This window comes from Protopterus annectens, chromosome 16.part0 (genome assembly GCF_019279795.1).
Source record: "Protopterus annectens isolate FY-2018-M chromosome 16.part0, PAN1.0, whole genome shotgun sequence".
Taxonomy (NCBI): Eukaryota; Metazoa; Chordata; order Ceratodontiformes; family Protopteridae; genus Protopterus; species Protopterus annectens.
The window spans coordinates 588,471,160-588,493,629 of NC_056750.1; the positions used below are offsets into that span (position 1 = coordinate 588,471,160).

At 39.8% G+C, this 22,470-nt stretch overlaps 1 protein-coding gene across 2 annotated transcripts in view; it reads left to right on the forward strand.

Moving 5' to 3' along the window:
- LOC122790888 (1-acyl-sn-glycerol-3-phosphate acyltransferase alpha-like) overlaps positions 1-22,470 on the forward strand; it is a 1,029,281-nt gene that overhangs the window by 960,141 nt on the left and 46,670 nt on the right. For both annotated transcript variants that reach the window (XM_044058560.1, XM_044058559.1), the window contains exon 5: positions 14,068-14,140. In XM_044058560.1, the coding sequence (XP_043914495.1) occupies positions 14,068-14,140 (73 nt within the window). The remainder of the gene's footprint in view (positions 1-14,067; positions 14,141-22,470) is intronic.

Sequence of the window (22,470 nt, forward strand, 5' to 3'; positions counted from 1 at the left end):
TATATGTATATAGTTTTGACATCCACAATATATTTTGTACACTCATTGTCACTACAAACAAAATTGAATCCTATACAAAATCCCATAAGAGATTTAATAAATACAGCTATATTTAAAGGTACACCTAAAAGAGGAGATGTAACATTATTTATCTTGTTATTTGTTATTTCGATCATAAGATTCTTGAGTTTTAAAAATGCCAAATGACATCTTTAAAAGGAATTTCTTTAAACATTAATGGATTGAATAATCCGTGTAAAAGGGCAAGCCTAATAAGATACATTAATCTACACAAGGCCAATCTAGTCTTCCTGCAAGAAACCCATCTCTTGAAAAAAGATATTGATAAACTAGCCACTAATAAGTATACAGTATTGGTTAGTTCAGAGCACACTCAGAAAAAAAGAGGAGTGGCTATTTTATGGAATACAAGTATGCCCATTCCTAAAACCATTAAGTCTTATCAGGATGACAAATGAATGTTTTGTATGGTTACAATACAAATTAATGGGAAGACTTGCACTTTAATTAATGTATATTGGATACCTGGAATTGGTATTAATACAGTGAAACATCATATTGATAAGATCATATCATTCTCTATAGGGGATATTATTTTAGCTGGTGATTTTTAATTGTATACTACATGAAAGTGATACTACCACTATAAAGAAAAGAAGAATTACATCTAATGCAAAACATTTAAATGATTTTGCTAATTCTTATCATTTGAATGATATTAATAATCAGATAGTCAAAATCATTACCATACACCTTTTTTCTAACAGATACAAAACTTATTCAAAAATAGATAGGGTCTTTATTTCTAACCAGATGGTAACAGATTTAATTAATTCCAAAATCATTTCATGTCCTATATCTGATCATAACTCAATTGTTTTTGAATTCATGATAAAAATACTCATAATGTTCAGATCAAAAGGATACCAGCATACTTAACTCAGCTAAAAGACTATAAAGAATATATACTTTCAGAAGTACAACATTTTCTAGACATAAATAATACTCCTGAAGTCTCCATTGTCTATGTTTGGGATGCCTTAAAATCATATCTATATGGACAAAGTATCAGATGGTATAATAACAAAAGGAAATCTTGGGATAAGGAATTGTTAGATATTCAAAGTAAACTGGACTCTTATAAACATAATAATAAAGAAAATATTATGGACAAGAAAGTTATTGAAGAAATAAACAAACTAAATGAGAAATACAAAGAAATTCTAACTCATAAAGTTAAAATAACTTTAGAGAAATACAAGTTTTGTCTTATTCAATAAGCCCCAAATACTTACATAGACTCAAAAATAAAACAAAAGATTGAATAAACAAAACCATATCAAAGAAATCTTTTCTCTAAGGAAAAAGAAGAATGTTTCTAGTATACCAGAAATACTGGATGAATTTAGAAATCACTTTCACAAGATTAACCATAACAACATTAACATGGAACCTAAAGATAAAATAAAGGAGTTTATAACCACAAACATGAATAAAAGCTTAATAAACAACAGATTAAACTATTGGACAAGAGTATTTCATATACAGAAGTTATTACACAAATAAATAAGCTTAAATCAAACAAAGCACCGGGTAATGATGGTATTATACCAGAGATATATAAAATCCTTTCTAAAACTACATATTCATTAATACATAAGGTTTTATTCTGGCCCAAACTGAGTTAATAACCCCCATCTTGGCAATATACATTTATTTCACCAATTTTAAAACCTAATAAAGATCCAACTAGATGTTCTTCATATCGACCCATCTCATTACTTAATGTTGATTATAAAATGTTTGAGTATTTTTGCTGATAGATTGAAGACAATTATCCACGGCATTATAGACATAGATCAGACGGGCTTCATTGTAAATAGAAATACTTTTGATAATATAAGAAGAACTTTAACATTAATTGATTTTGCAAATAGGAAAAAGAAAGATTTAACACTTATTAGTCTTGATATAGGTTCAGCATTTGATTCAGTAAGTTGGGACTATCTGTTTACCTTACTGAAATGCACAAATTTCTCTGATGCATTTGTAAATTTAATTGAGCATTTATACAAAGGAACGCTGGCTTATATTAAGGTAGGAACAAAAAATACCCATTCTTAAAGGTACAAAGCAAGGATGTCCACTTTCTCCACTATTATTCACTTTAGTAATGGAGCCTTGGGCTAATTTGATTAGAAACAGTACTGACATAGAGGGTTTTGAAATAGAAGAAAATACAACATCAAAAATTCAACTTTTTGCAGATGATGTTCTAATTACATCAGCAGGATCTAATTCTTCTATGCAGTCTTTATTTGATAAAATGATGAATTTTAAAAGTATTTCTGGTTTAATATTCAATGAAGAAAAAACTAAAATACTACATATATACACGAAAAAATACTCTCATTAGTGATTTTACTAAGTATGTACCCAACTCAGGTCAGATAACTTATTTAGGTATAATACTATCTAAAGATATTAAATCTATTATATATAATAACTATAATACCTGTTTTCTTAATATACAAAATCTTTTTAATACCTGGAATAATATGTTTTTTACTATGGAGGAGAGAGTTACAATTATTAAAATGATAATATTCCCCAAGATTTTATACTTAATACAATCAATAATACTTTCACCTACAAAATAACTATCAAGAAACTGAATACACTAATGTTAAATTTCTTATGGGCACCTAATAGACCTAGGATTGCATTAAAGAAACATACTAATAGCTGGTCTCAAGGGGTATTTCTTTTCCAGACTTTAATTTATATATTATCTCTTCTATTATAAAAGTTATTACTTTATTAATAGATCGGTCATATGTCATAAAATGGAAAGATTATTGGGAGCTAATTAGTATGCACTTCATGAAAATCTCCTTAACACATAAAAATATGATTATAAATAACTCCATGTTGTGGTTGCTAAAGGAATTTTGTACTTCACCTATTACACCTAAACATATGGTCTGTTACCCATTAAATATTATTATTAGTTATCGTAACTTTATATTCATGCACCCTAAGTATAGGGAATGGAATTTTATTGTATTCCTATAATTTATACTCAGGGTATGCTTATGTCATCTACTTCTGAAGGAGCTCATTTAGCTATAGATAATAATCTAAAGTACTGGTATCAGCTGATATCTGATAATAAAGTTAAAATCTAGATTTCTTAAAACAAGAATTTGATCTAAGAGAAACTTGCTGGTTAGAGGTTCAGATCTTTAGACAACATCTCATTGATAGAATAGATCTAATGTCTATAACAGTTAAAGAATCTATTCCAAAACTGATTGATTACTTGATAATAAATTTACAGCATAAAGTTTCTGATAAAGGTAAACTTTCATATATACATAAAATTATCAGACAAGAAACTTTTTACAATGTAGATTCATACTGGAATTATTTCACCTCTATTAATGGGGACCCACCAACTCAACAAGATAAACAATATATATTGGAATCTGCTTATAGAACTACATCTTCCATTGTCTGGAGACTTTATACATGGAAATTTTTACATAGATCTTTTATACACCTTTGATGATGAATAAAATTAATAATAAAGATAATCTATGTAAGAGATGTAATGTAGAAATTAATGCTGACTGGGCTCATATGTTTTATGACTGTATGAAGTTGAAAGAATACTGGAAGTCAATTAATGAATTTTTGCAGGCTCTTTTTACAGATAATTTCATTATTTCTAAGTCTCTTATATTATTCAACACACCTGTACCTCAATGTGTTAAAAAGATTAAGCTTCCCTTGTTATGGTCTATCCTAGCAGTGGCTAGGAAAATAATAACTAGAAATTGGATTTCAGATACACCTCCTTCGTTCAATGAATTTAAAAATGTTATGAATATAATGTGTCATATGGAAATAAGCACAATTAGAATGAGAACAACTAGAAAAACATCACATTTTTATTGTATGGGATAATTTACAAAATTTGTTAAAAAAATTCTAATTTCAATAGCACAGTATTTATTTTAGTTTAATTAATTGATCTGATTGTAGTGGATGTCTTTGTAAATACTTTAGTTGTTTTGTTGAATATTATAATAATACCTATTTTTAATTATTTGTATAAAATTGTTATGATATTTCTCTTATATGTTAAAATAATAAACTTGTTTTGAAAAAAAAAAAGAAACTATCATTGACTTTCCACAAATTCCAAGTCCCTTCCTTCCCTCAATATTATTATTTTGGTACATATCTTAACTGTACTCTGTAAAGCTAAAAATAACTCATCAATGGGCCCTGACAGTGTATCTGTTTGCTTAAGTACCTGTGGAAAAAATAACCTGTCTGAATCCCTCATAAGTGTTTATCTGAAGCATAGCCACAGAGTACACTCCTGAGTTATGGAAAATTAAATATCATTATACTTCTCCATAATGAGGCCCCAAACGTAGATGCAAGACTCAACAAGACAGCAAGTAAGAAAACAGTATAGTCATTAAATAATCCGCTACATTAGTTTTCTGCCTTCATTAATGTCTCTGTAGTGTTAGCGGACTCCCTCCATTTGCCCTGTTGATTGGTTATTGTTAGGGTTAGCAGTTTATTTTGTATTCCTTATGCCTTATTAGGTTTGATTAATACTGGGATTGGAGTGTGGTGAGAGAGGAGATGTGGGCAACCCTGTCTGAATTTGATCTTGTATATCAAGTTTCATGAGATAGGAGGAAGCAACAGCAGTAATATAGGTACTCCTATTTCAAGGGTTCATGTTCATTTTGGTAGCTTTTATTCTCAAATAGGTGCCAGCAAGTCTTATTGGTATTGTTTTGCATTTGTTTTTGTTCATTGCATTCATGTATTGGCAGGGTAAAGTCCTCTAATGTACCTTTTCAGGGATGACCCAGGTCCACTATCTGGTTAAGTGACTCGCTTAGGTCTCACAGTAGGTAAATGAAGGTGGAAGGAATCAAACCATGTACTCTCGAATACAGGAAGCAGCTCATTAACAGCTGAGAGCCATAGTCTTCTGCACTAGCTGCTAAACAATGGTCTGTACTTGCAAAATTTCCAGCTCCCATGTAGCCTACACTGTCACTTAAGGCAATGAATTTTATTCCACTCAACTGTGAGGTCCCAAGTTGTCAGGTTGCACATTAGCAGTTCCTCATATATTGTATAATGAAGTAAGGAGCTGTATCTAAAAGAGGCATCTCTTATCATAAAACGTGCTGCCAGTGATAGTGGTACTTTTGGCAGAGATTAACATGTATTTGCATATTACATTTTTGATATACAGGTGGAAGTTGGATGATATTGTGTCATACAAATTTTTCTTGTACGTAACCTATCAATTGTCCTTGTGCTGGGGGGTGAGTAGTATTTGTTGTTTGGGGAAAGAAATTTTAAAGCCAGGTAACTTACAACAGAGGTAAAAAGGACTGAAAAGACAAAAATGGAAGGCATGCATCTTTTCAACAGACGAAAGAACCACAGGATAGTGAAAAAGAAGACTGTACGTATTCAAAGCTTTCCTTTCTCCTGGGATACGACAGTTGCTGAGGACACTGCTTCATCTGATTCTCCATCTGAGGAGATGATCTTTGATGAAATCCACACTGAACTGGAAGCTTCTGAGCTGGTTGACACCTCCTCCCCGTCCTGGTAGCCATGAAGGCACTTTTGTGTAGCATCTCAAACAGCTGCCACCCAAATAATATGATAAAGAATATAAGATGCTCACAAGTACTTATACAAGAGCACAGGATCAGAACCTGCAATAATGTCTGTGTCTTGAAAAAGGGTCAAAACTGATTCCTTCCCCCAATTCTCTGCCTAATGACCAGGAAGACAGAGCTATGCACAGGTATGGAAAGTGTACATGTCTGCCATCCTGGCCTTGAAGGCCGTTAATTATAAGACGCATATGACTACACTTGGGTATGCTTTATGCACTTCACCAGTGTTCTGTCCTAAGGGTACACCTGCTCCAACTCACCCAAACAGTCATGTTGCCAAACACTTGAAGTATTGATATGATGATGATAAAGCTGCATCTAGAGCTGCTGCTGCCATAAGCATAGTCATCAGGAGACATGCTTGGCTGAGGCTAAACCCCCCTGGCAGAAGATGTCAAGGCACAGCTCATAAATGCCCTGCTGGACAAAGACTTGCTCTTTGGGAGCTATATATCAAACATTTTCAGAAAGATGGAGGAAAAGGGTACAATTATACAAGGTGTCAATCAACTGTTTCACCCTTCCATGACCAGATATGATGAGAATTATCCTTCCAAACCTAGTCCTGTTTGTTGGTGGCAGGGTAAGTGTAAACAAAGGAAAGTTAATAAGACTCAGTTTAAAAAAGGTGGCATAAGATAACAAAGGGAATCTAAGGGCTCAGTGCCAGCAGGGAAGCAACCTTGACTATATGATGCCCCCTCCCATTAACATAATTACAGACAGGCTCTCCCTATGCATTCTTTCTTGGGGAAAGCATCACATTAGACTCTTGATCCTCAAAGTTATCAGAAGTGGGTACAGATTGCTGTAGGTCAGGCTCCTGAATCATGCAGGCATTCCTCAGATCCCAGTGAAGCAAGAACTGATAACTCACTGACGTCAGGCCTCCACCTACGAGGGAGTCACCAAGGAAGTTCCCATTTCTCAACAAAGGAAAGGTTTGACTTCATGCTGCTTCTGGTCTGAAGTAAAGGACAGCATTAGGAGGCCAGTTTTAGTCCTTTCAGAGTTTAGCCTCTCTGAAGTTTCCCACATCCAAAATGTCACAAAGATTGCAGATGCTTTCTCAGATTCTTTGATGGGGGTTGGTACTGTCAGTTTGCCTCATTGCTCTTTGGGGCCTTCATAGCACCAAGAGTTTTACAAAGTGCCACAAAATAACATCCACAGAATGCACTCCACTCAAGGAAATATTTATTTAGCACTTTCATCCAAAGACTTCACTAGAATAAAATGACAAAATGCCAGCCAACCTTGTATACTGTTGTACGTACTCGATTAAACAAAATCTTAAAAACTTCACAACGGCAACATTTAAAGCATCTAAACAAACGGTCTCCAAATGGTTCTCATATCAAGTTCTGTTGATGAGACATAAATAAGAATGAACAACTGAAGGGCCATGTTAGAACTTGCAGCACAGAGGACACAACCACCATGGTGGCTTTCATGCAAGGAGTAGATATTCTGGTCTTTTCTAAAAGCTGATGCCTGGACATGTCTCCAGATATTTACCAAGCATTGTAAGCTTAAAACCTATTCTAAGATCAAAGCACGATTTGCAAAAGCTACTGTGCTGGTTGTCGTCTTCCATCAGCTGTGGAAATTGTCCCAGTGCCAAGGAATACTGAAACAGTTATTTAATGTAGTATATAGTACAGTTGTATAAATAACCTGTCATAATGGTAGATATTTGAATAGATCACTTCCATTTATTATCTCCCTACCACCTAGCCTTCTAGAGAGATTCCTGTAAATGTTCCCTTGATGGCTGAGGTGGTGTCCTACTTTCCTTTGCTTACCTTGTATTATTCCTTTTTTCACCCTGCCTTTGTTTAGGCCAAGGTTGACTGACACAGGGTAGTGAATGGGGTTAATGCTCTTACTCTAGACTTGTTTTTAGCTGTTTCTTCCTACACTCACTGGGTCCTGCTTACTTCTTATTGCTTAGCTTAGGTTTCCTTGGCTAGGGACTTGTCTCTGCTTAGGAGCAAGATAGGTCTGCAATGGCACATGCATACATTCTTCTTACACTAGCATACCCAAACTGCTTAGGGGTGAATAGGTGTATGCCATGCATAGCTGGAAGGAACCTGAGCTCTTGAAGACTGGTCAGATGGATTGGGGCACCTAGTGTTAATCCTAGTACTAAATACGGCAGCAGTGATCTATTCAAACCTCTACTATTGCAGTAAATTACCTACACAGTCTGTCAAGTGACAACAGCTTTAGCTCTTTCATCTCTGTTCATACCCCACAGCATCCCATGCAACTTTCTAGTTGTTTTTCCCTGGGTTCCTTCCCAAATCTTATCACTGTCTTTGTTTTTTTTACTCAAAATTGTACACCGTAGTGAAGGTATGACTAGACCTAGGCTTGATAAAGTGAAAATGGTGCCTTTTTCTTAAGTGCATGTTTAACCCCTTGAAGATGCATCACAGCATTCTTACTATTATCTTATTAAAGATCTTGTAATTGTGTTGCACATTGTGCACTGCTGAAAATACAACATAGATTTTAGTTCCTAGAGTGACCACTGTAAACTAAGTGAACAGCTGGCATGTTGTGCTTGATGTTCTTCGTGTTTCACTGTTGCAGTCATTACATTTGGGTTAACTGCTTGCAGGCAGCCCTCAGTTGGCCTGATTATCAAAGTCTTGGGTCCTGCATCAGTTTCAGTCTCTTCTTCCATGACGTCGGGTAGTCAGGGGTATAAAGCATGCAGCCGATGCCATTACATCAGTCTTTCTTGCCGTGCAGTGCCCGAAGCAGAAGCCGTTCACAAATGCTGGTTGGCCGACTCGTGAAATTTTCGTTTTCAAGTTTCAGAACCGAAATCTTCAAAAAAGCTAAGTACCCCATTGGGGATCCTTTTTCTTGCTTTAAAGTGATGTCCGTAAAAGTTAACAATTGTATTACTTGTGGAAAGCAAATACCTCAAAGATTTTTATTCGTTCTGCATTCCTTGCTTAGGCCCAAACCATAACGTCCCTCGCTGTCTGTTTTGTGCCTTATTCAATCCTCGTACTATTCATCGTTAGTTCAGTTTTGCATCTAACTATTTTGGTACTCTGTTTAGTTATCCAGAAATGGCTTCGGTAAGCCATCCGACTACCGACATTCCGAAAAAACATAAAGCTAAAGACAGAGATAGACTGCATAGGTCCAAAGCTGCCGACAACACTTCTGTTAAACTACTCGCCAGTTCGTTCGCCGGTACTCAGTGAGTTCGCAGCCCCTGATACCCGCTACTTCAGATACGCAGGCCTCTACTGAGACCCATTCGGAGTCCAGTATGCCGCAAGATCTTTCTTTGATTATGGAACCTGTGGCTATCTCTACCTTGGATGGGTCCTGAGCCGCTGTGCAGACACCGGCTTCTGAGGGTGTATTCAGACCTACTGACTTGAATATCAAACAGACGCCTTCTTCTTCTTCAAGGCCTAAACCTCGATCCACGCCTAGAAAACCGACGTCCAAACCGCATGGTCAGGCCCATATGCCTAAAAACAAATGATAATGGCTGATGACCTTATTACTCTAACTAGGGGAAGCCACCCTTCTCCCTCTAAGAGACCTAGAACTGATTTTCCTTCTGATTCTTCTGATCAGGATTCTGAAATTTGTTTCTTCTGATGACCAGGATTTGCCCTTATCTACCTATGAGGATTCTGATGCAGATGACTCCATTCCCTCTGCTTCCCCTCCAGAAGATTTCTCTTTTGGTGAAACCTTGCACACTCTGAGGGAGCATTTCTCCTGGGAAAGCCAGGATTACTCTGACTCCAAAAAGAAGCTTAGGGACTTCTTACTCCTGCCTCAACACAGGCCTTTAGCTATCCCCCCTGTACTGGACATTGTAGATGATGCCTTCTTGGAATCTAGCCTGGCCCCAGACACCTTACCTCCGGCTCCAGGAAACCTGACCGTTATTACAGAGTACCTGATTCTCACAAGTTCCTCTTTAAGAATCCTACTGTGGACCCAGAGACCATTTCACAGGGACCCAAAGGCATTAGGGCTACTACTGCCAAAAACCCTACCCCCTCTGATAGACATTCCAGGGCCCTGGACATGTGGGGTAAGAAGGTGTACACTTCTGCTACTTTGGCCATTAGGGCCTTAAACTGCCAGTTTCATATGTTAAAGTACCAGCAGCATATTATTGGATTACTTAAATAGAAATTGATGTGGATTCCTGACTGTGCTGAAAATAAAGAATTACAGGATTTAATGCATTCTGCTGAACAAGTTGGTAAACATACTTTGCAGTGTGGTTTTGACTCCTTAGAGGCATCTTGTAGGGCTGCTGTTACTGGGTCTGTTCTTAGAAGGCATGCTTGGCTTAAGGAGCAAACTGCCTGATCATGTTAAAGCCAAATTATTGGATGCTCCCTTAAACCAAGACCACCTCTTTGGCAACAGAGCAGAAGTTGTTCTTAAAAAGATGGAGGAAAAAGCTAAATCTATGCAAACTGTTAAAGATTTCCTGCAAGTACAGACTTCCAGATTTAGTAGGCACTGGCCTTCTAAGAATTGGTCCTTTCCTGTCTCTTCCAGGCATTCAGTCCAAATCCAGGAACAGCAGACCACCTAGGCCACAGTCTCAAGGTGCTGACAGGCTTAAGCAGTGGGGGGCTCCCACTTCCAAAGCTGGAAGTAGTAAGACACCCCCCTATGGTAAACTGTCACAATGACAACCTTAAACCTTCCAAGCCCTGCTCAACTGACTGCACGTTTGGGGGAAAGATCGCTCTGCATGCAAAAAACTGGGAACTCATTACCCAAGACAAATGGGTTTAAATATAGTTTCCCAAGGATACAGATTCCACTTCCACACTTTATCAACCCCAAAAGGTTGGCCAGACCTACCCCCAAATCAGTGAGCAGAGGCTCAACAGCAGGTTCTCTCTCTAAGTATCAGCACTATTCAACCTATCCCAGCAGAAGAATGGGGACAAGGTTTTTACTCCAGACTTTTCCTGGTATCCAGAAAAGACAACTCCTGGCATCCTATCCTGGACCTATCTATCCTAAACACCTTTTTGGTAATTTCAAATTTCAAAATGCTAACTCTTCATCAGCCGCTTCCCATGCTAGGCAAAAATGCCTGGTTGGCAACATTGGATTTAAAGGAAGCTTACCTGCACATCCCAGTAAGGGATTTGTACAGAAAATACCTACGCTTCAGAGCAGGCTACATGCACTATCAGTTCTCTGCACTGCACTTTGGCTCATCATCTGCACCCAGGGTATTCACAAAATGCCTAGCTCCAGTCATTGCATTTTTCAGGTAAAGAAATAATCAAATATACCCATACCTGGACGATTGTCTAATTCAGGCAGAAAGCCAGGACATTCTATTAAAACATCTGGCATTTGTAAAGAAACTTCTAACCTCACTGGGGTTCACCTTAAACGAAAAGAAATCTCATCTAGTACCCTGCCAACAAATTGTATTCCTGGGAGCAAACTTGAACACAACTTCGCAGATGGCATACCTCACGCCAAAGAAACAAGTTTATCTGACAGCCTACTTCAGATTACTGGCCAGAAAGACCCAGCTAACTGCAAGGAAAATAGTGCAGGCTCTGGGGTTCATGGCCTCTTGCATCCTACTAATGCCATATGCAAGACTGCATATGAGGAAACTACAATGGTATCTAAAAAGCCTATGGTGTCAACATTCTCAGGACCTGGAATCAGTGATTCCTATCATCCCTTGTATAAAGACAGAATTCCTTTGGTGGGCAGAGGCCTGCTACCTCAGCAAGGGGCTGCCATTCACTTTACCCCCTGCCGCCCAAACCCTAACAGATGCATCAGACTATGCATGGGGGGCTCACTTTGCAGGGCAGTGCATTCAGGGCAAATGGAACCAGAGTCAAATGCACCTGTATATCAATCAAAAAGAAATGTTAGCTGTACAGAATGCTCTGACAGCCTTCAAGGACCACATCCTTCCAGGACAATTATTGGTAAAAACAGACACCACCATTGTTATATGGTACAAAAACAAGCAGGGGGGAACCCACTCATACCCCCTCTGCAGACTAGCCATGGCTCTGTGGAACACAGCCTTGAGCTACCAAATGCACCTACAGGCTCAATTCCTGCCAGGCAAGCTAAACTCACTGGCAGATGACCTAAGCAGAAATCTCATGGGACCCACACAAGTGGAAACTGGAACCAAAGATATTCAACATGTTGAGAAACAAATTGGGGAGCCCAGAGAGAGACCGGTTTGCCTCCCCTCAGAACTACTAATTGGACAAATTCTGCACAAGGACTCTCCACAGACAAGCTTGGAAAGTGGATGGCTTGTCCTTCACCTGGGAAAACCTCTCAGTTTATGCTTTCTCCCTCTGCCTCTCCTCTCCAAACTTCTACTAAAGATCAAACGGGACAAACCAAAGACAATCCTCATTGCACCAGACTGGCCACACCAACACTGGTACCTCCTTTTGCACAGTGTGTCACTGCTGGAACCATGGCACCTGCCTCAGATCCCTTCCCTGCTGTCCCACCAGGAGGGACAGATTCTGCACCCCCAACTTATTTATTTATTTGTTTTACATTTGTTAACCGGGAGAGTCCGACTGGATACATGTCCATTTTCAGCGGAGGCCCGGGGAGAAAAGCTCCAAGTACATAACAGACATATGAACATTGTTAATGCAAACAAAGGAAGATAGTTGAAACCCTGAACCTTGCAGCCTGGCTAATTACCTAAGCAGCCCATTACCATCTCTCAGTAAGCAAGTGCTGGATGTTATTCTGGAGGCAAGAAGGCCTAGTACTAGAAAATCATATATTGAAAAGTGGAAAAGATTCTGTTCCTGAACCAAACTGAGGGGATGGGCACAACAGCACCCATTTTACCGCATATTCTACAATACTTAACAGAGATGCTTCACAAGGGCCTTTCCTTCTCTTCTATTAAAATTCATGCCTCTGCCATTTCAGCATATTATAATACGGAGCCACCCCTTTTCTCTCACCCGCTGCTGAAGCAATTCCTCAGAGGGGCCAAAAATTTGTCACCCAGGAGAGCCCCTACTCCAGCCTGGGACCTTAACTTTGTATTGGAAAAGCTCAAGCTTACCTCCCTTTGAGCCAGCTGCAACTGCAGAGTTGAAATTCCTTTCTTGGAAAACAGCCTTCCTTCTAGCCATCACTTCAGCAAGAAGTGTCTCTGAATTACAGGCCGTCGTGGCAGTGGAGCCCTTCATCATCTTCCATGCAGACAGGGTGTCCCTCAGGACCAATCCTTCCTTTTATGCCTAAGGTGGTATCCAGTTTGGCCCTTAATCAGTCCATTCATTTGCCAACCTTCTTTTCTAATCCACAGAACAAAGGAAAACAAATACTGCACTCTTTGGACGTGCACAGACAACTTAGACTTTATTTGGACAGGACTAGGCCTCTCAGAAAAACTGAGCAGCTGTTAGTTGCCTTTGCTGCAGGGGCAGAGGGGAAGGCCATTTCAAAGCAAACTGTTTCTAAATGGATATGCCATTGCATTCATTTATGCTATAAGCACCATGGAAAAACCTACCCCACAGGGGATAAGATCACATTCCACCAGGGATGCATCTACTTCAACAGCCTTTCTCAGAGGTGTTCCTACCAGGGACATCCTAGAAGCTGCTACCTGGAGTTCTGTTCATACCTTCACCAAGCATTACCATTTGCCTGTATTCTCTAAATCCAGAGCTGGTTTTGCCACTGCAGTCTTACAGGGCCTAATAGCTGGTCCTGATGCTCTCTAATTGCCTCCTCCCTTCCTTAGCTTTGGGAATCTACCCAAATGTAATGACTGCAACAGTGAAACACTAAGAACATAGTACAGTTGTGTACACTTACCATAAATGTGGATGTTCGAGTGTATTCACTGTTGCAGTCCTGGTTACCCTCCCACCAGCCCCATGACTTCTATTTGATGTACCTCTCTTCTTGTTTACTGTGTTTAAACTTTCTGGTGTCTTTGCTTATACTTGGAGGTGTAACCTTGTATATAATTGTTTCCCATTATGGGAGCACCTGACATCTGGGGCAAGTAAAACTGATGTAATGGCGTCAGCTGCATGCTGTATACCCCTGACTACCTGACATCATGGAAGAAGACAGCAACCGACGCAGGACCCAAGACTTTGATAATCAGGACTGAGGGCTACCTGCAAGCAGATAACCCAAATGTAATGACTGCAACAGTGAATACACTCAAACATCTACATTTATGGTAAGTGTACATAACTGTACTTTTTGAGTCTGCAGCAGTGTGATCATTTTTTGGATTTTTCCATTTCAGGTTCCAATTATTCCGGTTGTGTATTCCTCATATTACAGTTTTTACAGCAAGAAAGAAAAGAGATTTTCAACAGGTACGTATCTAAATCGTATTAACTGTAGTGATAGCTTTGAGGTGAGATAATCAGTGATTACAATGAAAAACATTTAGACACCATCTCATAAGTTCTATGTTTATTCAGATGTACTGTAGAAGTAGAAAAGCATAGTCTAAATGCTGGAGCCAAGATATGAAAAAAAAAATGTTATGATTGACCATTCTATCATTCTAGGACTTCTCATGTGATATAGTTAGAGGGACTAGTTTCACTCTAGGCATTCTGCCATCCTGGTTTAGTTAATAACTTATGATTTTTTCAGAAATGTTTTACTTGACAGATTTTCATGTATGGATTACTTTCTATGCAGATGACTGATATTATAATCTTTTTCATGAGCATCAGTAAAAGGAAGGGTCTTGCAGTGATTTTTATTAAAATTCGAAGGATTATAAAGTAAATATGGTATACAGCTATTGAAACTGATTTCCTACTGTGATGTAGCCCTTGTAGATGGGAGAGGTAGATTTATTCAGGGGTACACACTCGGTACACAAAAAAGTATCTGTAATAGTTATCAGTCAAGTGTCTGCAGATCGAACAGCTCACTTGAAAGTAAGGTTGGGTATTTGATCAGAAAGTGATTGTGTACTGATGGGTAATGAACTTTGGAAGGCTGTAAAGATACAGGAATGATAGAAGACAGGTGTAATCCAGAGGCTGTACATAGACAAATAAGATATCCACTGCAGTACTGAGTGTACAAGCAGATCGGATTCTGGATTCCAGCAGACCAAGGATTGCACATGAGATTGTAATAGAATTGTTTGCATTAGTGAGAAAATGTAGGAGTGGAGCCATATTGTGACAGACAATGAGTAAGGTGAAAAGATAGTTTGAGGAATGTGAGCAATATAAGTAGTATAGAAAAGCAGTAAAAAGATGCAGGAAAGGGAAGGACAAAGTTATAAAGAAAAGTTAAAAAGGAGAACGGATTATAGGAAGTGTGTACAGGTGAAGAAATAGGACTCTGTAGTTGTTCACTGGCAAAAACACTAAAAATAAAGAACAATGTTCTAGGTTAAAAATACAGCATTGTGATAAAAATCAGTGTTGCAGGAAGGAGCAAGAAAAAGATAAATGGAAAACACTTTATTAGGAGAAATTCTATAACCTACAGTAATTAGTACAGTGTCCTAATCACAACTGGAGGAGTCTGAGCAGCAAATTTAGTATGTACACTGCAGAAAACTGTATAAAAAGTCAGAAGAGTAACAAATCAGGAGTCCTTGGTGACCTGACTAGGGAGTAATTTCTGGAGAGTTCCCATAAATGGGTTTTTGATTTTAGGCATTTTTTAGGTGGCATCTACAAGAAAAATTAGTTTAATTCGTTGTTGCGTTAATAACTTTGAGACCTTCTGTCCCTGAAAGTCCAGAACTTTTCACGTTTCCTCCACAAGGCCCAGCTGCCCATCTACTTGAATGTTAGGACATCATTGGTAAAAGAGGGACAACAACCCATGCCATCTTCAGTTCTTTCTTGCTGCAGTTCACTCAAGTTACTGTTTTTACATCATTGGTTATATGTGTGGATCGGCTTTGTGAGTAGTAAGTATCCTGTTAGGGGAAGTTTTTTTTTTTTATTTGATGTTTTTGTATGCCAGTCCATTTTAACTTTCAGGTATCAGGACTAGTTGTCACGTGCTGAAGAAAAAATTAATAATTGTCATGTTTTCCCCAATAAAATGTGTAACCAGAGGACAATCAAGTGAAGAGTGAAATTTCATTGGGACTGCTTAGCTCAGAAGTCATTACTCATCTGATCTGACTGCTGTGGTGTCAGCTACATACATGCTGGCTACATCCATAACTGATGTCTTGCCAAAAAAAAAAAAAAACTTTAGAGAAACATCCTATAGCAAAGAAATGTTGGGAAGCTGAGTACAATCCATCAGAGTCCAAAGACCACTCCATAGGCTCATGGGCATCTGATTAACTAGTGCATTTGCATCCTCTAAATCTGGTGTCTTGCCCTTCTGCAGCCTCTTGACAAAGCTCATGTACAGGCAGTCACAATCGTATATGCAGGCATCCCCTCCCAGGATGAATCCACTCTATAAGTAATTCGATCCAGAGGACTGTGATGCCCAGGTTATAATTTGTGAGGGTGAGTATGGCATTCACTCACTGTTAGTCCACAAGGATGTTATCAGTACTCAAGCATATGCCCATGACCATAGTCCTTCAATGTGGTTCCCATCTCCAAATGTAGGGCATTACAATGTAGGGCAAACAAGATATCCACTGACTTGCCACAGCTTGTGTGTGGTGGGCTGTAATCCACAGTCCAGGCTTCTTCACAAGAAGTTTTCAGGCTGATAGAGAACTTTATGTAATGTTTGAGAACCAGGCAGACATACTGTGAAGAACAGCCAGTGTTTGGGATCCCCCTCGTGGAAATGGAAGAGTGAAACCTTGACCTCCTCTGATTCTGATACTACTTACTCTTGGATGGATGAATTGGCTTCTGTTGACCAGATGTCCTCCCCTTCCCAAGTGCAAGTCTGACATTAAGTTCACGTTATCCTCTATACCTCTCTAAGAGGATGCCTCATTTGGGGAAGTCCTTCAGAAATTGAGGAGGGGACAAGATGCTACACCTTGTAAAAGTAGAACTCCTTAATGTATCCCTTAGGGTACAGAGCTTTTGTGCAAGCCTACAGAGAAGGTGTTTAAGAGACTAGTGAACAAAGGAAATGCTATGTAGTCTATTAAGTAACTTTTTCTTTCCTCATCTGCTAAATATTGTGGAAACTATCCCACAAAGAACTGGCTACTGTATCAAAAACTAGACAAAGGGATGCAACGGAAAGGTAAGAAAGGCCACAGTAAAAGGAAATGACAAGCAAGACCATAAAGGGAAGCTTGGACCAAGACCCAGATAAGGAACATCAGTGACTCATCTAAACTTAAACCCTCTTCCCACTATCCAAACCATTCCCAATGCTCAGTCTGTTCAGCCACCCTCCCTTTCCTTAAAAAAAAACCTTGAAGCAGTGCCAGGCCATCACTCAGTACAACTGGGTGTTGAAATGTCAAGGCAGGGATACAGTCTGCACTTAAGTGAAACAAAATTTTTAGGTATCCCTTAAGTCCCCTTAGTCAAACAAACCAAATCTTAACTTGCTACAAGAACTGTTGTCTCAGTGAGACAGTAGTAGAAGGAGAAGGTGACACACTTCTGTTCTAGACTATACCTACTTCTAAGAAAAGGGTGCATGTGGAGGACCATTTTGGACTTGCTAAATCTAAGCAAAATTTCTAAAAGTTGAAGAATTCAAGATGTTAACATTGCAACACTTGAACCTCTCCTGTTTCCACAAGCCTGCATTATCACCATGGACCTAAAGGATGCCTTAGCTTCTCAGATTTTAGGCAGAATGTTTCCATTACTAGTTTACCCCTTTGCCCTTTGGTTTGTCTTCTACACCTAAGGAACTGTGTGCCTGGCTCCAGTAATTGCCTGTGGCAGAATATATGGCATTTATATCTGTCTGTACCTGGATGCCTGCCATATTTATTCAGCCTCCCTAGGGAAGATTCAGAAGGCTCTGCAGTGTGCACTGACTTCCTTCCATTCCCCATCTCTCTGTAAACCTACCAAAATCCTGTTATACCCAGCAGTTGAGTCCTGTTTCTGTGAGCAGTGTTGGACACAAAATAACAAAGGACTTGTGTTCATTCTTACTGCTGCAGTAGCCTTTAGCTATTTGGGTTGTATCCTGCCCAATACAAAATAAATGGCCAGTCTAGAAAAAGCCCTGGCTCACTCCCATACCTACACGCTGACTGCAGAGTGACTAGCCCTTTGGAGGAAAATCAGCACCCAGCATGTAGACAACATCAGTACTTTCTTGCCTGGGTCTTCTCTTGTTTGGAATCTACTTCTCTGAAGTCCAGGCCAACACGAAGGGAATCTGACTGACAAAGTTCGCAGAGGATTGCAAGTTGGGAGCTATTAACTCCCCAAGTGATGTTGACATCCTACAGAAAGCCCTCACTGAGACCAATGACTGGTGTCAGAACCATGGCCTTAAGCTCAATGCCAAAAAATGTTGTCATTCCCTTTGGGAAAAACACAGTTCCCATGAATTACCACATTGATGGTAGTCCACTGAACACAGAAGGTGTAAGAGATCTGGGAACACAGGTTGACAGCAACCTCTCTTTCGACTACCACATTGCCACTGTAGTCAGAAAGTCCTTCTGTGTGGCACATCTCATTACTAAGAGTTTTGCATCCAGGAAGAAAGAGGTAATTGTCTCCCTCTACTTCTCTCATTAGGTTAATCATGGAATACAATGCCCCATTTGGCATGTACCTCACTAGACACCTGCAACAACTGGAGAGGTCGCAAACTACTTCACAAAGAGGATTCTAGGCCTCAAGCACTTGTCCTATATGGGCAGACTCAAAAAAACTCCAACTATTCTCTGTCTCATCGCCTACTTAGAGGCAATCTCTGCTTGACTTACAAAGCTGTCTGACCCAGCTCTGTTAGAAATGCTACATCTAAAGAAATTCCAATCCCTCCGCACCACACACTCCAGAGACCTCAACTTCATTACCACACTCAACAGAACGTGCTGGAGGGACAGGTTCATAACCCAGAGACTGCCCATGCTATAGAATAGACTTCCCATACATGTCAAACAGAGCACCTCACTAGCCCTCTTCAAGAGAAATCTTGATGAGTGGATGGGAAGTAGAAAATTCACCGCTGGGATCACTCCACTAGGGAACTAAGGTCGGGTGGCACGATGCCAGGGTAATCCTATGGGCTAGGCTTGTAAAGGCTCCAGGGCCATTAGCCTAGAACACACCTATGAACTTATAAGGAATTTATTTTATTTTTGGTACTTATGTATACTTCTTCTTTTGTTTTCTGTCAGTGTACTTTCTGTGAAAGGAGCTTAGAATGCTGATTTTTTTTTTTTTGTGTACTGCTTGTGGTTTTACTTTTGAATTCTGAGGGACTGTGTGGTGAAGTTTGTGTGTGTTGCTTGTGACCACTTGTCTGACAACTTACCTTCCAAACATTTCTCAGTTGCACTTATCGGCAGTCAGTCTTCTCCAAGCTACAGCTTGGATTCTTACACTGGTACTGCTGTTTCTTCTACCACTGTACCTAAAACTAGGAACAGAATAGTAGCCCTTGCCTACCCCACAGGCTCAGACAGTGCCTCAGCCAATGATGTTTGACCCTGCAAATAGTCATTTTTTTCTCAGACCACTCATTGGTTCCTCAAGGTTTGTATGGTTTAGTCCCTTTTACCACCATGGACCAGGAGTTAGCTATGTCCCCTAAAGCTGTTCTAGTGTTAAATCTGGGTATGGGAGAACCATCTTCTTTGATTCGTGGAGTTTCTCCAGGACGTTCTTCTGGGAGGGGCCGGGGAAAAGAAACCTCATGCCCAGGATGAAGTGCCATCTCCATCAGACGATGTTTTCTGTGTAGAAGAGTTCCTCTATGGAAACTTGTCTGCCAGAAATGAAGCCTGAAACCTGTAGCTGCTCCTGTGAATCCTCGGAGATACTTTTCCTTGATGTAGCAAGGAAGTCCTGAAGTTGTCTATACACTGTTGATTTGCCTCCAAGGGGCTAGCCAGTAAGCAGTCGGTGTTGGTTGAGGACAGTGGTAGAGCTTTTGGAAGACTGGCTGGTTGTAGTATCTTGGGCAGGATAAAACCCAAATGGTCTAAGGCTACGGCAGCAGTGAGGAATTCGAACATCTACTGTTATGGCAAGTACAAATTACAGTGACAGTAGATGGTAAGGTGAGTGCAACCTGCACAACTATATTTTCTGCCTTCCAAAAAAATAACTTTATCTGTCAAAATAATTCCCCACAGTAGCACAACATAATTATATTCCTACAAGGAATTCCTGAGAATGCTGGTATACATGGCTTCTTCTATCTTAATGGCACCCTTAGCAAAGTTACAGATGAAGGTGCTTCAGTAGTACTTAAGAAGCAGATGGCACCAGCAAACCCACCCTATCCCACAACTACCCGTTTTCAAAACAGATTTCTCATGGTAGATTCTTCAATTGCACTTAAACTGGGGATGCCATTTATGATGAGCCCAGACCGCCAGAATATTCACCACAGGTGCCCGAGTCACAGCCAGGGAAGCATATGTTAGGGTGGCTAAGCCTCCAAAAGGCATGGAACAAGAACCTCAGGAGCAGACATCACCATAAGAGGTGATGGCAGTCATACTAGCCAATGAGACATTCAATCCTGTTTGGTAGCAGGAGGGTTCTAAACATCCTAACAAATTACAGCCCAGAGATATACTACCTCAACAAATGTAGAGGCAATAGAGTAGCTAGGGTGGGACAAAGGGGGCAACTACCCCAGGAGCATAGTGTTAGGGACTGTGGTTGGCCTTCATCCTAATCATTGTTTAGGGCATACTGGCTTTTAAAAGCCATTGTTGCATTTGCTGTCAATACTGAGCACTGTAGCACACTCTGTGTGCTCTAAACTGTATTAGCTGCTTGCCACATTTGTAACAAGCAGTTTGCTACAGTTTAAAAGTAAAAAAAAAAAAAAATTTCCTAACTAAAACCAGAGTGCTTTAACGTTCCATGGTGGGTATAAACTGTAGCAGTTTCCTACAGTTTAAAAAAATAAGATTTTTTTTTCTTCTGAAGGAGGGTCAGGAACAGTGTCCAGAATCTGGACCTAATCGGCTCCTGCATTTCAGAAGCTCTGCTAGCCCTAACCTTGGATTTTTTTTGTGCTTTTCCATTGAAGAGCTGGGGCAGGAGAGAGGGCATGTATCTGGCCACCTGCTTGGTGTGCCAGTACAAGGAGTGAATGAACCTTTATTTTCTCTCTGAAGAGCAGGGGAGGCAGGGCGCCACTGTGTACAGTAGCCATCTACGTCTCTGCATTGAGGAAACCATTTTTAACTACTATACAGATTAGCAGTGCAAGCATTTGATCTGGCCCAGGAATCAGGACTCCCCTTCATGAACTCTTAGTCTTGTATCAGGAAAATTGTTCAGCAATCTATCTGAGCAAAATAGAAATGGATCTGCATAACTGGAAATTACACAGGGATGTAGTTCTGTGTTTAATCGGTGAGGTTTCCCAGAAGTGGAGCTTTTTGCTTCTCTGGAAAACACAGCTCAAGAAATTTTGCACAAAGATATGGATTATTTTGGGTCTGGTCACGTGTCTTCTCCATAACTTGGAAAGTTATTTCTGTGTACGCTTTTCCTCAGTTACCCTTGGTTTCCACTGTCTTGCAGAAGATAAACAGATGGCAGACAACAAATGTGGCTTGTAGCACTCTTCTCCTCCAGGTAAAATCTGTTCCTTCTCCTTAAGAACAAGACTAATCTGTTTTGCCTGAGAGTGTGGCTCTCTTGACACAAGCAAGGAGTCACTTATTCATTCCAACCTGAGGGAGGACTTGTAAGGCTGACTGCTTGAATAATTTTGTTCTCAGTCCCATTACATGTTTTCGGAGAATGTGCAATTAATTTTGAGGGAGGCTAGAAAACCAAATAAAAGGAAGTTGTACCTAAGTGGGAAATGTTCTCCCTTTGGTACCTTAAAAGTGGTCGGAACCCATATGCAACACCTGTGTCCTTGATTCTCTCATACCTGTTGGACCTTTACAAAATAGGGTTTGTCTTATGCTTCAGTCAATGTATATACATCGGCCATCTTGTATTGTCTGTCATGCAATCCCCACTGTCTATTCCTTGTTGCCAATAAAGCAGTCCATCAAGGGGGTCCTACATTTGAGACCTCCTAAGGTAGAGAGAAAGAGACTATTCCTCCATGAGACTTAGGTTAGCTTTAAGAGAAGCTTACCCCACCACCACCACCCCCCCCACACACACACCCCAGTTTGAACCAGATGTTTCTGTACCATTCTGCTTTTTCTCATTGAAGACTGTCATCTTTGTGGCAGCTACTTCTGCTAGAAAAATGTCCAAGTTGCAGGCTGTCATCTGCTAAAATTCTCTCATCTTCCACAAGGATAAGGTCACTGTATACTAATGCAGCTTTCTTGCAAAATGTGACAACAGAAGTATCTTTGAACCAGGCTATCCACCTCCCTGTTTTTTCCATCATCCCTGAACAAAGGATCCTAACATTCCTTGGATGTGCATAGGTGACTGAGAGTTTACCTAGACAGAACAAAACAAATTAGAAAATCTGATCAGTTAATTTCATTTGCTGAGGGCAGGACAGTTTACAGACTGAATCTAAGCAGCTAGGCCACTGCATCTGCTTCAGTTCTTTTCATGGTGAGACTGCCACTGGGCATGTTGGGACA